The 13,450-nt window shown below is 44.5% G+C and overlaps 1 protein-coding gene across 13 annotated transcripts in view; it reads right to left on the bottom strand.

Annotated features, from left to right (window-relative positions):
• ZNF618 (zinc finger protein 618) overlaps positions 1-13,450 on the bottom strand; it is a 306,003-nt gene that overhangs the window by 36,078 nt on the left and 256,475 nt on the right. For 7 of the 13 annotated variants that reach the window (XM_030535126.1, XM_030535133.1, XM_030535131.1 and 4 more), the window contains 5 exons: positions 7,556-7,645; positions 5,608-5,643; positions 4,752-4,829; positions 3,348-3,437; positions 796-843 (listed from right to left, as the gene is read on the bottom strand). In XM_030535126.1, the coding sequence (XP_030390986.1) occupies positions 796-843; positions 3,348-3,437; positions 4,752-4,829; positions 5,608-5,643; positions 7,556-7,645 (342 nt within the window). The remainder of the gene's footprint in view (positions 1-795; positions 844-3,347; positions 3,438-4,751; positions 4,830-5,607; positions 5,644-7,555; positions 7,646-13,450) is intronic. The other 6 variants (XM_030535130.1, XM_030535135.1, XM_030535136.1 and 3 more) reach the window with 3 other exon arrangements.

Below are 13,450 nucleotides of genomic sequence, written 5' to 3'. Positions count from 1 at the left end.
TATTTGCAGACTCCAATGCCACAGGCCAGGGCAAAGACAAACTCGCCTTTAATGCCCCAGGTTGCCAGTGGATTGATAAGTGTCTCTCTCTGCACCAAAACTGAAGTGTTCAAGGTCACCTCACGGGACTTTGGAGCCGTGCAAGGCAAGGGAAAACACCAACAGCTGGCCTGTTTTAGTAACCAACCCATTCACTAGGGCCAGTGCTTTGTCACAGAAAAGTATCTGAAAAGTCTTCGGGCATGTAAAACAGGCTGGGGAAAATCAAGAATGCATCATTTCAAAAAACTCTTAAAGTTGCAGGTGACATTATTCTGAAGTGTGTTTTAAAACTAATTAAAACCATTTACACGAAATAGTTTGAAACCATTTACACAGCCATTCTCCCACCCAACACGAGGCGAAGAGCAGGGGCAGTTACCTCTCTGCCTGCACGGCTTCCCTGCCTTTCCTTTGGCCAAGCCAGCAGCAGAAGCCACGCTGCAAGGATGCTTCTCACACCAACTCTGGAAACTCTGTGCCTCTTCCTCCAAAAATCAGAGACCACTATGAAATGCATGGCCTCTCCCATGATACAACTATATTCCTAATTATGAGAGCACCTAATCCCTCAGCCTCCCTGCAGCCCAGGTTTTAACTCAGCAGCTCTCCTGGCTCTCACTGAAATGGATTAAACTCCACCTTCTCTCTCCCCGTCAATCCTCCCCCACAGATTGTCCTAAATCATGAGGTTTTTTTAAAGCCACAAGAGATCCAGAATCTAAGATTCCATTGACCCAAATGCAGCCTTCTTACTTGTCTTGTGAATTTCTATCAGATGCTGGACTGAAAATCCAAAATGTTCTGCAAAGACAGGAAGGGGAAGATTTCTGGTGGGTCATCCAGCAGCTGGAATCAGAACCCAGGGGTCTTTTCATATAGATACTTCCATGAGAAGTATAAACTTGTCTTTCTCTACTCCATGGGCTATCGGGGCTATAAACAGCGGCTGTTTTATGTTATTACCAGGAAGAATGGAGAGATCCCCTTTATATTGGCACATCTTGGGAAGGTGAGAGTCTATTCTAGGTGAACAGAGATCCCATGCTAAATCCATAACACAATGTTCCTTATTTAAACAAGTTGCTGTGTAGAGCATTTGACTGGGGATCCCAGAGCCTTGGTTAACCAAGAACCCATCTATGCTGTAGAACTGACCTAGTGCTGACAATCACCAGTGATGGGTCTCCTCTGATGCCATCTACACCTGTAGTTAGGATCATTTCCTACTCTAGCTGAGGAGTGTCCGGAGAGACCAACTACTGAGGACATCTGTGAACAGTGGGCTAGTTTCCTAGTGTAGACGGGGCTTTAGAAAATTAATTCTGTGAAAGTGGGTGACAGAGATGGCCTGTACTTTCATACCTTGCACCATTGTCCTTGAAATTATCTCAATACTCTAGAAAATTTGTAATGAAACTGGCAAGCTGTAAAGAGCCAACTACTTTTAACCTTCCTTAAAAGTACAGTAGCCTGGTGGACAGTGTCTCCAGTTTATTGTGGATAAAAATTACAACCACTCCATTAATATAATAATAATTAATCATTCAAAACCTAATTACAACAACGGCAATTTTGGTGAGTTATTGAAGAAACAAGGTGTTAGCTCCCCCTGCTGGCTACAGGTGAGCAGGTAATCAAAAGCTAATTCCAGAGCCATGCATACCCATCCTCCACTGATAGTCATTACGGACAGAGATGAGAGCAAAACAGCACCCACATTGGCTTCTAGCTATTAAAATAAAAATACAGTGCAGGGCAAAAACTGGGAAAGGAACACATGGATGAAGGTGGAAGTGTCCGAACCAGCCCCCAAACTCTGCCAGAACGAATGCAATTAGAATTTCCCGGGACTATTTCACTAGAAGGTTACATATGAGCTACATCTAACTGCTGTTCATGACCTCTCCTTTATCTGACAGCTCATAGATTCATAGATTCTAGGGTCAGAAGGGACCAATGTGATCATCTAGTCCGACCCCCTGCACAAAGCAGGCCACAGAACCCTACCCATCCACTTCTATAACAAACCCCTAACCTATGCCTGAGTTATTGAAGTCTTCAAATTGTGGTCTGAAGACCTCAAGCTGCAGAGAATCCACCAGCAAGTGACCCATGCCTCACGCTGCAGGGGAAGGCGAAAAACCTCCAGGGCCTCTGCCAATCTGCCCTGGAGGAAAATTCCTTCCCGACCCCAAATATGGCGATCAGCCAAACCCTGAGCATGTGGGCAAGACTCACCAGCCAGCACTCAGGAAAGAATTCTCTGCAGTAACTCAGATCCCATCCCATCCAACATCCCATCACCAACCACTGGGCATACTTATATGGCGATAATCAAAGATCAATTGCCAAAATTAGGCTCTCCCATCATACCATCCCTTCCATAAACTTATCAAGCTTAATCTTAAAGCCAGATATGTCTTTTGCCCCCACTACTCCCCTTGGAAGGCTGTTCCAAAACTTCACTCCTCTAATGGTTAGAAACCTTCGTCTAATTTCAAGTCTAAACTTCCTAGTGTCCAGTTTATACCCATTCGTTCTTGTGTCTACATTGGTAATAAGCTTAAATAATTCCTCTCCCTCCCTAATATTAATCCCTCTGATATATTTATAAAGAGCAAGCATATCCCCCCTCAGCCTTCTTTTGGCTAGACTAAACAAGCCAAGCTCTTTGAGTTTCCTTTCATATGACAGGTTTTCCAGCTTTCAGTGTCTGCGGCGCTGTAGCAGCTCCCTGGCTCAAACATTTTATCGGCCCTGTGATTTAGCATCAAACTGATCAAGTAATTTTCATAATTTCACAAACCATTTTGAACTCACTGTCTGTACCAGTTTCTTGGGAGCATGTAAGAAAAACTGTCTCCCTACAGCATGCACGCTCATTTGTTATTTAGCGCAGCTCAGAAGAGCTTGGCTGTGGACGCTGGTTTGTTACCGTATGGTTGCTTGGGATAGCAAGCGGTAATTTGTACAGGAGTGTGCTTGTATATAGAAAGAGAGAACTGGAGCTTGTTATTTAAAAAAACAGACACCAAAAAATGGCACTGATTCTGCAGACAGATGGTAAAAAGGTCAGTCAAATTATGGATCTTCCTAACTTTAACAGTATCTCTTTAAGAAATGGTTTCATCTCTGCTTTACAATGTTCTGGTCAGCATACCTTCAGCTGCCTAAGAGCTGTATGCACACTGGGTGCGATGGAAGAATACATCAGACCGGCTTCTTTCCACTATGCCCCCAAAGTCAATTACCAACCATTGTAAATCATACTCTGTAATGAAACAGATCTCCAGCAGGATACTCACTAATAGGTGCATGTAGCGCCACATGTTCCTGGTAGGGAGTGTAATATTTGTACTGCTTGCCACAGAATTCACATGTATAATTGCCAGTTTCTGTGAAGATGAAACAAAGACTCTGTAAGAAAGGAACCCAGCATCACCTTGCATAATTATTTTCTTTCTTACTTTTTATGTGTGAACTTGGAGCTTGATAAAAAGAAATAGCGGGATTCATAGTCCTTCATTCTGACAGGGGGCGTTTCAAGCATGCATTGAGAACCACTTTCACAAAGGGAGGTGAAGCACTATGATCTGCACCCATAACCTGCAACCTTTTTCTCCTACAGATGGGAAAATTAAACCCCAGATGCTACAGGGTGGACTCAGCACAACTATCCCAATAGATCTGAACAGCACAGAAGGTACTCACAGGTTAAGTGAGCTGCCAAAAATCATACAACGAATCAGATGCAAGACAAGGGCAAGAATCCCAGTCTCCTGACCCCCGTCGCAGGCAGGAACCAGTGGTCCATGCTGTCTCTCCCTATGCAGTGGCAATGGCTATATACAGCCAGTGACGGATAAACCACTGAATGTTCAAATAGGCTCCCAGAAGTGCAACTTTTGATTCATATTTCCAGAACTTACTGGGATTGTAAAACTGGGCTGGAAATCTCAGGAGAAAGGGCTTTCCTGCAAGACCTGTGGTACTTCCTGTGTCTGTTGGTGCTGCAAATAGCACAGAAATGTCTCGATATTTTAGCACTATCCCTTTCAGTCAGAGCCAGAGAGATCAGACCAGGGCAGAACAACAAACAGGAAAATAACAAACATGTTAACCCAACATTTTCTAATTTAAAAGATTCAGCATGAAGTTTGGTCAAAGTCTGGTCATTTCTTTGTTTTATCCACATCGGTTTGCCCATCTGACAAGCAGGCAGTGTGCAAACTGCACCTGTCCTCCAGTCACCTCTGCCAAGGTACCTCAACCCCTAACCTGCAACTAGGATAAACTCTACCAAACTTCCTTTCAGCTATGACCTAATCCTGGATTTCAGCACACGCTGCCAAGGTGAAAGGTGAGTGCACTCATCCATGCCAACCCCCTCACCACAGAACGCCACACTGTACTTTATTAAAACGCATACGAGAAGGGGATTTGCATTAAGAACAAACAATTTCCCGGACACTTAAACATGTAAAAAAGGGAACTTCTGTAGATGTTTAAAATACAGTTCTCAGTTTACATGGCTGCTGGGTTTCCTGTTTATTAGAAATGAGATGCATCCCGCAACAACTTTCAAGTTTCAGCATCTTCACGTAAGTGTATTGATCTCCCACTGTTATCCAGGAGGAACTTTAGCAAGAGCCAGGTTTGAACCCTTACGCTATGTTTTATGACTTTCAAAACTGTATTATAAATCATACTTGGACCAATCTTCTGAAATGGTTCTGGCTCCTCCTCTTTCACTTCATCTGCTGCTATGACTGTCTGGTCATAAGGATCTGCAAAAGAACAAAACCAGCAGAGAGCTGACAACATTTCAAGGCTTTCTGTACACAGTCACAAGCACTGAATGCACTGGCACGTGTAGTTATGTTTCTATCTGACACAGGATTCCAAACCACAATGTTCAAATTTCCCTCTTTCAGTCCCTCTCACTTACCATCCCTCATGCTCACCCAGATATTAACCCCTTCTAGCACAATATGATTTGAAGATAAATCAAAAATCAGAGAAAGATTGCACAAATTTCAAAGCTTGATTTATATTTTCTGTCTTCCACTGCACCCCTCCCCCGAAACTACATGTTTTACCCTGTTTGAAACTAGGCATAGTAATGAAGTATACATTCAGCAAACACTGGGCTAGGTGGACCTTTGGTCTAACCCAGAATGGCCGTTCTTATGTTCACTGACCAATGAGGTTAAGCTTTGCCATCTAATGGCACAGCTTGTAGCCAATCAGAACCCAACCAATTTTATGAAGTAATTTCATTTATGCCACAAGTAATTTCAAAATGACTAACACACTTATTGTTTGTTTCTCTGATTTTCACAAGTCTAGATCAAATGCATATGCAACAAAAGCCTGGTATCTAATAGGGCTGGGCATCATGCTACTGGCTGTACATAACATTGCTATGCACTGAGAGACCGAGCTGGAGCCCACTGAAGTCAAGGACAAAATGCCATTGGCTTCTGTGAGTGCAGACCTGGACTTATTGTGCCTGAATGCTTGTAAAGGTCTGTGAAATAAAGCACACAAAGGATCTCTGCTTACCTGCCCGGTTTTCTGGGGCCCCTTCCACACTAAAAACTAACACAGAATAGAAGAAGGGGTGGGGGGGAAACAAAACAGAAATTAAATCCTCTTAAACGGCCTGGTTTTACTCCTGTATTTCATCCACAGGGTCAATGCAGAATAAGCCAGGCTCCCTCCTCCCATCCCACATCTCCCAGGTAGCATTCACACAGGGAAATACTTGAGCATGCCCAGCCCTAGTGTACATAGATCCTCAAGGCCTTTGTTAGAACACACTTACATAGATGCACAGCTGCCTCGCACGCACGTCTACTGAAACACAACCAATCACTCAGAGGCACCCAAGCAAGAGCTGTCTTAGAGAAACACAAGTGGCAGCCATTTTAAAAGCTTCAGCTTCCTTATCAGCTTTGAACTAGAGTGATGACACATTTCAAGTAGAAGCAGATATGTTGGACTACGTGACCTCCTGAGGTCTCTTCCAACCCCAATCTTCTATGATTCTATGTTTAGCCTATCTTTCAATCCCAGTGACTTAATGTCTATGACCCCACATGAGGTGACGGAGAATCCAGCACCATTACAGGGTGCTGGGGAATGCCAATTGACCTTAATGCTAGTCTCAGGGTTCCAAAATTTCAATCAAAAACAGAAAATGTTTTTTTGACAAAATTTCTTGTGAAAAACATTGGGGCAGTATTGGTCACGGGTATTGGTCATGAGTACTCTGCTGCATCTGGAGAAGCCTATGGCACAGATATTGCCTGCTGCACCTTCCTGGCTGAGTAAAGTGTAGCACTGACAGCTCTATCTGCCATGAGGAGGAACATGGCTAGGGTAAATAGGGCAGCAAACACATAAAAATAATGTAAAAAATCCTTAATATCGTTAAAATGAAACCACTGCCAGTTGTTCTAGGCTGCCAGCATTCACACTGACACAATTCGACATGTTTACACTGGAAAACAGTCCTTTAAAGCAGAGCTGTGGGAATAACTGATTTTTTCCATTCACTGGCAGTTCTGGAAAAAAATAAAATCATTCTGGGACCGAAAGGAACCAGGATGGAATTTTCAGCAAAACTAACAGTTAAAAAAAAAAATCATGTCAATTAAAACAAAAAACATTTTGGTTTTAGGCACCATTCACAAAAGTGAGGTGAATAGTCCAGTAGTGCGGACACTCATTTGTGATGGGGGAGACCCAGATTGAAATCACTGCTCTGGGGCTGGGTCTTTGTATAAATAATCCCAGTTCTGCAACAAGGACTTGAACTCAGGCCTCCCACACCCCACGCGAGTGCCCTAGCCTCCAGGCTGTAGGCAGAAGTAGACCCTCCCTCAGCCACTTTATGAATTTCACCAGGAAAATAAAGTTGTTTCCTTTCAGACATGTCAAAACGAACCATTCTGACATTTCCAAAAAAGATTTTTTTTCAACCAAACCAATTTGCCAAAATTGACACAAATTCTCGAAGTATTTTTTTGGACCTGAATCTGCATTTTTCAGCGAAAAAAGTTTTGCCGAGATCTCCTTTGAAGTCCACTGGCTCAGACATAGGCACATCAGTTCAGAACTGCATTGGCTGGCAAATCTACCTGCATTTGGATCTCTATATTGATCCCACAGAGAGCCACGCTGAGGTCAGAAACCACAGACAATAAGACCTTGCCTAGCCAAGGGCTAGGCTGGCAATTTACCTGGAGGCCCTGTAGTGATCCTCAGCTTTAATATGAAGACATGGCTTGCTGAGACTGCAGGTCCCAGTGTGAGGGTGCTATCTCGATCCAAACAGGTTGAAGGAGAGCAGATTAGGACCTGATTTCTTTGAGTTTCATGGTAAGGTTGTGTGCCACTGTAAGACCCTATGGCAGCATTTTGCCCATGAATCACACTTTGTCAAATCCCCCATAAAATAATCATTATTTCCCAGCCTAATTTGACAAGGGGCTGAAGCAGTACTCACCATCCACTGCATGCAGGTCTCTGTGCTCTTGGAAACAGCTGTAGTATTTATATTTTTTCCCACAAATGTCACATGTGTACCTAAAATTGTCTGTAAGAAGAAGGAACAAATTCATTTTAGAAACATTGGGGTGAAAGGCAAGAGCTCCAGTGGACATTTCTGAATCACAGGATCTATCCATTCACCCCCACTACCCCTAGATTCTCTCTCAAATGGCTTACCCACAGGAGCAATCATTGCTGCACACCTACCCAGGTGTGCATCATACACTCTAGCTTAAGACATTCTCATGAGTTTCACTCATAGGAAAAGCCAGACAGTTCAGTTGTCCAATAAAACCTGAACAGGACCCACACAGCACTGGAGAGGGACCAGAACAAGCATGAGTTCCACAGCTGCCACTACAGCTGCCACTGGCCCAGGAAGGCTGTTCTGGGGTCTCCTCCAGAAGTGCAGAACTGAAATAGCAGGGCAGTTGCAGGTCATGATTGAGGTGCATTGGCAGAGCTGTGCAAGGACCCAACACTTGAATACTGAAGAGTTGTTGGAGACCATTGACAATATATTGCTTAAGCTAGGCATGGTGTAAATGTGCATATGGGGTAATTTCACAAGCACCATGCACATTGATATTTGGGGGGGGGGCAGAGAGGACCACCCCCATCCTGTAAAGAGTAGTTCCTCTGTTAGAGTGACTGAGACAAGGGCGCAGTCATACTCCACAGATCTGTTCCTGGGGCATCTGTTAGATCTACTGGCTGTAGCAACAAAGACATTTTTCTGCTGTTTACACCTTGTTAGTTCTGCAGAGCCAACATAGCTGAGGGCTGGTATCATGAGCCTGCTGATGTTTGTTTACCTGGGACCCATGAAGCCAGGTCCCAGTCGGAGGCTCTGCCCTGGTGGTCCTATTGGTGGAGTCCCAGAGCAGCTGACTGGCCCGCTAGCCCTACTCAAGCTGGGGGCAGAAACAGGGAGCTGTCTGAACTGGGTTCCACCCTGTTCTAAACTGTGTGCCTTGCGGCTTTCACTCCCGCTGCTTGAGTTCCTGGCATCCTGACCCGAGGTGACTTCTAGCATCTGATCCGTGCTTCTGACCTGCCTCTGACCCCTTCGTGTCCTGGCCTAGCCTGACTCCAGTTCCTGACTCATGATTCTGATCTCCACTTTGTCTCTGCTTCTGACTCCGGTATCCTGACCCAGCCCTCTCCTGTCTTGTGACCCTGGACTCTGGCTCCGAATGCTGGATCTGTCTGCCCATGACCCGGCAGCGACAGCTTGTTTGGACCACAGTTACTTTGAGGGAATGAGCTTGATGCGAGGATGGACCCAGCAGCACCACTGCCCGGATGTGCCCTCCGCCTCAAGGCAGATAATCAAGCACTGAAGGCCCAAGTGCCCAGCTGACCTCGGAGAACCAGCGGCTGCAGGAGCGAGCGAGGCAGCTCAGCACCGAGAATACCGTGCTGCGCACAGAGCAGAGTGCCTTGATCCCAGCAGTTCCGGTGCTTCATGAACCCATGCCAGTGGTTCCCCAAACCCATTCCTCTGACCAGGCTAAGGTGCCCTGGTAATCAGCCTGCTGACAGGAGACTATCCCCTGTAGGCCATTATTCAGGGACACAGAGCCCCCAGACCCAAGGCGGCTCGAGTAGGCGTAGCTGCCCACACTGAAGCACCCACTGGAGGAACTATGGAACTTCCCACCAAGCGCCATAACTACGCTGAATGTCTTTGAGAAGAAGAATGCAGAAAACCTCCCCCTGCACTCGGACTATGACTGCCCCATAGAATTCAGCTGGGGTGATGATATCACTTGGATGTATACAATATAATATAATAATTGGAGATATACCAATCTCCTAGAACTGGAAGGGACCTTGAAAGGTCATTGAGTCCAGCCCCCTGCTTTCACTAGCAGGGCCAATTTTTGCCCTAGATCCCTAAGTGGCCCCCTCAAGGATTGAACTCATAACCCTAGGTTTAGCAGGCCAATGCTCAAACTGCTGAGCTATCCCTCCCCCCAATAAAAGAGACAGAGGAATGCTATACATAGACTGCATAGAATCATAGATTACACTGGTCTACAATTTTTGAGAAGTCGTCTGCTTCAGAGATAAAATGTGATATTTATTATGTATTTTGATGTGCTGAATTCAAATATGACAATTAAAACAACTGATTGGCTACTGTTTCTAAGATATTTAAGTTTTTACATTTTATGTCTATGTATATTGTGTAGATGGTAGAGTTTTAATCATAAATTGTAAACCTAGGTCTTTTCATGTGTTTATGGTTGCTTTACATGATAATATTTCACCTGTCCTGTTTATGTAACACTTTAAAAATCAGCAAAAGAGTTCTATAAATAAAATTTAGTATGAAACAAAAGGCAAAAAACTATTATGTACATAGTTTAGTCCTATTCAGTGTCTACTTGGCGCTTCTTGGCTTGTCTCTTGTATTCATTAAATGGAGCATCTCTTGTCACTGTCCAGCAATAGTCTGCAAGCATTGATGGGCTCCATTTGTCCTGATAGCCTGCCAGGAGATTCCACTGCTGTAGTCTGGAGCCCAACAGCTCTGCCTTACTCTTGGGTAGTTCCAAATCCCTGACAAGGTCATTCAGTTCACCTTGTGTTATGAGGTGTGGTTTAGAGGAGGAGAATGGGAGAAAATGTGGGTCCTGTGACATTGATGGTTCAGGACCAGAAGTTTCATCCTCTTCCTCTTCCTCATCTGACTCAAGTGAGAATGATTCTGGTGCATCAGGAACCGGCAGTCCTTCTCCGTGGGGTACTGGGCGTATAGCTGATGGAATGTTTGGATAATGCACAGTCCACTTTTTCTTCTTTGACACACCTTTCCCAACTGGAGGCACCATGCAGAAGGAACAATAGCTGGTATGATCTGTTGGCTCTCTCCAAATCATTGGCACTGCAAAAGGCATAATTTCCTTTTCCTGTTCAATCACTGGCGAAGATTTGTTGCACAAGTGTTGCAGCATATGTGCGGGGCCCACCTCTTGTCCTGATCTCCAATTTTGCAGCCAAAATAAAGGTGATAGGCTTTCTTAACCATAGTGGTTATACTGCGCTTTTGTGATGCAAAAGTCACTTCACCACAAACATAGCAGAAGTTATCTGCACTGTTCACACAAGTACAAGGCATCTCTGCTCACTTTGGCTAAACAGAAATGTGTCCCTTTGCAAAATCAAACACTGACAAATAAGAGAGCACGACACTGTATGATTTCTAGAGCTGATATAGGGCAATTTGTTCAGCAGAGTGATGTAAGCTTTGTTATGATTGCATCATCCATGACTTCTAGGAATAATATGATGCAATTCATAGCATGTGTGATGCAATACCAGCTTCAGATTGCATCATTCATTGTTTTGCCTAAAAAGCAAGTACTGTCCAAACCCAGTCATAGATTTATTCATAGATCCAGTCAAAGATGTATTTTAGTCATTTCTGGTTTAAATTGAGATCCCTTCCCTTTATAACTCACTTATCCTCCGCCATTCCCAAGTCAAGGGTTGTATATACTGACCCAATAGCATATCTTGAAAACTAGAGCCAATCAACAATTTTAAGCATCATTTTTGTTCTCAGTGACCCAGAATTAGTAAAGTTGGACTACATTTATTTCAGAAGCATTTTGGCTGTTGAGCAGTGTTATTAGAGTTGGAAGGGACCTCAAGAGATTGTCTAGTCCAACCCCCTGTTCAAAGCAGGGCCAATCCCCAAATGGTCCCCTCAAGGATTGAACTCACAACCCTGGGTTTAGCAGGCCAACGCTCAAACCACTGAGCTATCCCCTCCCCCACATACACCATGTTAGAGCCTGAACTGATGCTATTGTGAGAATATCTCCAAGGGAACCTGGCCTGGAGGCTCATCTGCAAATCAACTTCACCAGCCGGCACCCCAGTCCTTTTCATAAAAAGGAAGGATGGAAGCCATCACCTCTGTGTTAATTACTGAGCCCTAAAGCAGATAATCTGGAACCTTTACCCACTACCTCTGATCCCTGAGTTATTGGACCTCGTGGGGGTTGCCTGCATATTCATGCATCTGGATATCCAGGGCACTTACAATCATCTCTGTATTCGATAGGGGCATGAATGGAAGATGGCCTTTCAGAATGGCTATGGCCCCTTTGAATGTTTAGTTATGCCACTCAGACTGACACACCAGCAACGTTCCAGCACTTTATTAGCAACGTGCTCCGAGACCTGCTGGACCAGTTCGTGACACTTAGACAACACACTGATCTTCTCAGACGAATTGGACCAACACACCACATATGCCCATACAGTCCTGGGGAGATTACGACAACACAGTATCTACACTAACCTGGAGAAGTGGTCATTTGATCAGATTTCAGCTGAGTTCCTGGGATTCATCCTGTCCCCGGAAGGAATCAAGATGGATCTGCACAAGGTCCAGGCTGTCCGCAACTGGGCAGCCCCCACAATGTATGTGACCTTTAATGTTTTTTAGGCTTTGCAAACTTCTACCACAGGTTCATTTAGAATTTTTCAAAAAAAGCCGAGACCCTCGCTGCCCTACTCTGTAAAAACACCAAATTTCATTGGTCACTCAAGGCATAGCATGAAGCTCTGAACTGAATCTTGCTTTCACCACTGCTCCAGTATTGACCCACCCCAACACGGCACAAGCTTTTGTTATGGAAGCTGATACCTCTAGAACAGGACAGGCCACAGGTTAAGAATGATCTGGACCTTTTGGTAAACTGGGCACAAGCAAACACTATGCATTTTAATATGGTTAAATGTAAATATCCTATCTATCTATCTATCTAAGAACAAAGAATGTAGGCCATACTTACAGGATGGGGGACTCTATCCTGGGAATCAATGACTCAGAAAAAGATGTGGGGGTCATAATGGCTGATCAGCTGAACGTCAGCTCCCAGTCTAACACTGGGGCCAAAAGGGCTAATGTGAACTTGTGATGCATAAACAGGGGAATCTCAAGTAGGAGCAGAGAGGTTGTTTTTCTTCTTTTGCACTGATGCAACTGCTGCTGGAATCCTGTGTCCAGTTCTGGTGCCCACAATTCCAGAAGGATGGTGATAAATTGGAGAGGGTTCAGAGACAAGCGATGAGAATGATAAAAGGATTGGAAAACATGCTGTGTAGTGAGAGACTCAAACAGCTCCATCCATTTAGCTTAACGAAGAGAAGGTTAAGGGGTGACTTAATTACAGTCTATATGAACCTAGATAGGGAACAAATATTAATAATGAGCTCTTCAATCCAGCAGAGAAAGGGATGACATGATCCACGTGCTGGAAGTTGAAGCTAGACAAATTCACACTGGTGTTAATTTTTGACAGAGAGAGTAAATAACCACTGGAACAATGTACCAAAGGTTGTGGTGGATTTTCCATAACTGACCATTTTTAAATTAAGATGGGATGTTTTTCTCACAGCTCTGCTCTAGGAATTATTTGGGGTAGTTTCAGGGCCTGTGCTATACAGCTGGTCAGACTAGATGATCAGAGTGGTCCCTTGTGGCTTTGGAATCTATGAATCTACTAGCCTAAGACACAGGAAAAGCCCCATGGAGAAATATGCAGTCAGACATAGGAGATTCAGCTCACGCAAGCACTGGAGCAGAAAGACTGCAATCACAAAAAGCTGGATGAGGACATAGGAGGGCAAGGCAGAAACACTATATGCAAACTATCTACAAACCACTATGTAATCTGCGACTGCCGTCAGCAAAATAAAGGAGACAGCTTGGGTTGCGCTGTTGGAGGACCAGTCCCTGAAGCCCAGACAGCGGTAATCTCAGACACTTCCCAGAACCTGCTGAGTGTACTGCACACATTCCGGGCCACTGTGCCTTATAGGAGGACAG

Source organism: Gopherus evgoodei, chromosome 16, assembly GCF_007399415.2.
Source record: "Gopherus evgoodei ecotype Sinaloan lineage chromosome 16, rGopEvg1_v1.p, whole genome shotgun sequence".
In the NCBI taxonomy this organism is placed as follows: domain Eukaryota; kingdom Metazoa; phylum Chordata; order Testudines; family Testudinidae; genus Gopherus; species Gopherus evgoodei.
Note: the sequence above shows the minus strand (reverse complement) of the source record. Positions and strands in the feature narration are given on the sequence as shown.